Consider the following 4,540-nt stretch of genomic DNA (forward strand, 5'->3'; position numbering starts at 1 on the left):
CTTAAATTTAAAACGGGACTATGTTTATCTTTTCCAGAGAAAAGACATTCTAGAGAAATACTTCAGAAATCTGTCCCATCTCCTGAGCAGAAGGAGAGGTCTGGAAGCTAAGCAATTGGTGGGATAAGTTATGTTAACAGGACTGTAGTGTTTCTGTGAAATACTGGAGCACTTCCTCTAGAAAGCAGAAATTGTATAGTTCAGCATCCTTCAGTCTAATATTCAAGTACCACAGTTCTGTGCGAATAAACAAGAGGCAGAAGGCATTTAAGCATTAGTGAGAACAGGACAACCACCAAAATACAAATGTCTACTGTGCATGAGATTGTTGCAGCATCAGACATTACAAATTTAAGCTAAACCGGCGTTCAGATAACTTGCCTTTATTATTTTACAACATAATGTTTGGAGCTCGAATAAAGCAACCGAAAATCTTTATGAAAGAGAAGAAATAGCATATGTTAGGCATCACCAAGATTTAAGAATTGTTTGACTCAGGTGTAAAATAAATAAATAAATAAAAGAATAATCAGAGGTTTCAACTTGTTCTGTAAAGACAGATTAGGGACAGGGAAAGGGGCAGCAAGAAGAGAAAAGTGAGAAAGGGTACAAGAAATTGTTTTAAATTAAAGCCATTGAAAGTTACAAAATCAAAGGTGATTCACCACAGGACCGAGAGGCACCAGGAGATATACAAAACAGATGCTAAGTGTCACTAGAGAAGTTAAAAAAACATTTCTTGAGTACTTACAAGGAGGGGAATTAAAAAAAAAAAAACAAACCAAAAACACTTTCATATGAGTCCTCAAAACGGAGAACATCTGCTGTCATCTCATAAATCCAAAGGCTTCCTTTGATATTAAAAATAATTTTTGACACTATCTCCTGCATCTAACACCAAATATTTCAATATTAGATCTGATAAAGTTCGCAGAACATCTTTAGATTTGCAAAATAAACACTCTGTCTAGGGAAATGGGACTGCACAGTTTTGACAACTTCTACTCAGGTACAGTCTTGGTGGACCAAAGAAATGTTAATATGGACATAACAACTGGCAGCTATCTAAGTAATGGTGACTGTGATCTGATAATTATTCTGTGAAAACACTGTGTCGCTAAGCCAGTGTTATTTGTACTTGAAATTTTAAAAGGGTCAGTTTCCCCAAATATAATAATTGCAAGTGACTAGAAAAAAAATAAACATTTAAAATGAGAAGTGTAAGCTAGGAATTATCATTTAATGACATCCCAAATTAATATCCAAAAAAGAAAGCACAATATAAAGAAGAAAGGTGAAAAAATAGTAAGGGTTAATAGTTACAAGAAAAACACATGTAACAAGAGAAACTCAGGGAGTCAATAAAATATCAATTGACAGTAGCATTAAGAACAGCAAAATTTCAGACCTGTATAAACACATACTCGATCATGAGCAGATCCACCATTGGATACTGCTGGTGAAAATAAAAGCAGCAATGCAAAAATGCAGAAATATTCCGCAGATCCTTTTGATCTGTACCTGGAACAAAACAATGACTGCATTTAATTTCATATAATAGTAAGGAAGGAGCAAAAATGTTGATGTATTTAATCAAGGAAGCCCTACAGCAGCACTTCCTATAATTAAAAACATTTTTCAATCAAATGCCCAACGTTTCACATAGTTGTCTTAAATTAGTCGAAGAGTAACTTGCTTTTGATCTGTGACACAATAATGCACCAGTAAATTTGGGACTCAATCAACAGCTCAGTCAACAGCTTTAGTGACTAGTATCATCAATGCTAGTCATGCATAACTTCAGAAAAGGGAGTCAAGCTAACAAACTTCTTGTCCCAAGTACATTACAAAGGTACCTTCACCAATACAGTGCATTTGAAATTATCCGAAAGAAATTCACTCAGTACAACATGGCACCTTAATTTAAAAAAATCAGTGTTGTAAGAGGCTATTAGGGGGACAGTTTAAACAGATTAAAAAGTCACACAGGAACAGATCTCAAAATGCATCTAACAGGAAAACATAAATAAGCATGTCAGAACCTTGCACTGTACCTCAAAACCAAGTCCTCATTAACCATCATATAATAATTTTATCAATTATCTGGATAATTAAATGACTTTGTCCATATAATTTACAAAGGACACATAACTCAGTGCTTCAATGCCCAGTAAGTCTATAGGCAATGAAGTCTTTGAGTCACCATTAGGCATTTTGTTACAAGGCTTAGTGTAAAGAGCTCCTGGCAGAAATTCTACAGCCTCTGTGTACCAGCATTCAAACTAACTTCTCCGGCCTTTTATTACAGATTCAAGAAATCCATAGCTCTAATAGCCACTATCAAGTTTCATCAGAACTACCGATCTCATGCCCCAGGCAATCTAAAAGCACAAAATAGAAGATCCTTCACAGGTACTGGACTACTCCACACCTTTCTGCAACTTCCCCTAGAACTTCTGTTGCAGGCTTGTCAGCCCAGACCAAACTGAACCAATAGGATATGCTCCTTTCCTCTTGAGAATGGCTTCTAACTGTGCCCTCCACCAGATGCTTAAGATACAAATCACAATACAAAACTGAAGACAACCTTGTTTCTCAGCTTGGATCCAGGAAAGCAAGAACAGGAGAGTTAGTATTGCCCTGCTCATTGCTGCATTTTTTCATATTCTTTTTCCCCTCTTTTCTCCTTAAGGGACTGTGGAAACAGAGCAAATGTTAAGAATCTGAGGCCTACTATCAGCAAAACCAGTCATATCCTAACTGGAACTAGCAACCCCCTTTCCACCTAGCCCTTTGATGAACTCACACATACTGCTCATATCCAAATAAACACATGAGGGACCAGTGAACTGCATGACTAGACCTCTGTATCAAGTTGGAGTAGTGCTACTTGAGAAATTTTTCCTAAAATGCTGCAGCACCTGTATGCTGCATGAATAACATAATTCCAGGTAGCAGAACATAATGTGCATCAGGTCTTTCCCTCCCCCACACTCCTTAAAACATGCCATGGCTCTATGTCTTGTTATGGGGCTGACCCAAACAGTTGTGCCTAGCAGCTACTTCCAGCTCAGCAAACCATACCCCCAGGTAACTCAGGTCAACTCTGTTTCTTCATCCCTGAACACACAGTGGACACGCCCCTCTGCATTGTAATACACCTGCCCACAGCGCAGACGTGGTTCTTCCTGCTGGTACCAGAGCTCTTCATTGAACTCTGGGAAGAAAAAGGCAATTTCTCTGCTGGCTGATGCTGGTGAATCTGTTAGAAAACAGAGGAAAAGAAGATGAGAGATGCCAATTTGGCATCGCAGATATGTGCTATGTTCCAAAGGGAAGGGCAGAAGCTGTAAGCAAAAGCGTCAGGCTCGGTCGCACCAGGACAGGTATGAGTGGAATCTGCAGAAGTGAGCAAATCATTAACTTTGACTCCCAGAATGGAAAGCAAGCAAAGGCAGACAAAATACCATCATTCACGCCTCCCTGAGCTCCAGTCTTTGCCCAACACTCAGCCAAGAAGGACCGGTCTACCTGAGCCATGAGTGGTATTCCTGGTGTCAGTGAGGCCATAAGCTCCTCGGATGGAGTCCGGGACGCTGTTTCGGGCTCGGAATACTTTGGTGGGTCCCATCAGGGATCTCCAGAGGGGGACAGCATTCTCATGGGCCAAGATATAAGCCCACATGGGGCCACTGAGAAGAGGACCAGGGAAGAATAGAAGTAGGTAAGATTACAAAAGGTCATAGCTCATTCACTCTTATAAATACAGCAAGTGCAAAGAAGGAAGGCAGTGCAACTGCCATGCAGTGCTTTCTGGGAGGGGATACAGACCTACCATGACACTAGACACTGAGACCATGGCTCAGAAGCAAAGCATTTGCATGAATGACCTCCTCCTAGGTAATGGAACCCACAACCTGTGGGGATGCTACCCCACCAAGTACTACTGTTGTCACAGCAGAGTTGGTTCCCGACATTTCTCCACCCCCGAGCCCAGAGCCTTCCCCCTCGGTACACCACAAGCACCAACTCCCGGTGAGACATATCCCACGCCGAGGTGGACCCCTCCGGATGCAGAAGCATTGCTCGAGCAAGACAAGGGTTCACGTGCAAAGCAAAGCAAGGTTCCTCTTTGCACCCCACGTAGCCCGGCTGCGGGCACTGCAGGTACCTGGCCATGAACTCCACCAGCCGCTGGTAGAAGAACCGCCCTGCGGGAGAAAGACAGCCCGAGTCACACAACCCACCTCCGCCGACACCGGCCCTGTCCAGCGGCCAAGCTCGTCCGCCCGCAGCGCCTGGCCGCATGTTCCTGGTGGCAGCGGTGGCCTCGCCTACCCGGGAGCCCTGGCCCTCCTACCCGCGTGCTCCCGGTAGAAGCGGCGGCTCTCCTCCCGTCCACAGCGCAGCTTCTTGGCGCGCACGATGAGGAACCGGTTGCTGAGGATCGTTTCGTGCACGGCCTGCGGGCAGAGGCGCAGCGGCTGGGCGGTGCCGCCAGGACGCCCCGGGCCGGACCGACAGACCAGACCAGGCCAGG

The 4,540-nt window shown here is 43.4% G+C and overlaps 1 protein-coding gene across 1 annotated transcript; it reads right to left on the reverse strand.

The window, feature by feature from the left end:
- Nucleotides 1-6: 6 nt before the first annotated feature.
- On the reverse strand, nucleotides 7-4,523 carry NME6 (NME/NM23 nucleoside diphosphate kinase 6; the record flags this gene model as incomplete). Its single annotated transcript, XM_009274837.2, has 4 exons — nucleotides 7-3,262; nucleotides 3,532-3,692; nucleotides 4,172-4,211; nucleotides 4,361-4,523. Coding segments are annotated over 4 exons (531 nt in total), but the record flags the coding sequence as incomplete, so codon positions are not given.
- Between the last annotated feature and the right edge of the window lie 17 nt (nucleotides 4,524-4,540).

This window comes from Aptenodytes forsteri, unplaced genomic scaffold, assembly GCF_000699145.1.
Source record: "Aptenodytes forsteri isolate BGI_AS27 unplaced genomic scaffold, ASM69914v1 Scaffold304, whole genome shotgun sequence".
NCBI classification, from domain to species: Eukaryota; Metazoa; Chordata; class Aves; order Sphenisciformes; family Spheniscidae; genus Aptenodytes; species Aptenodytes forsteri.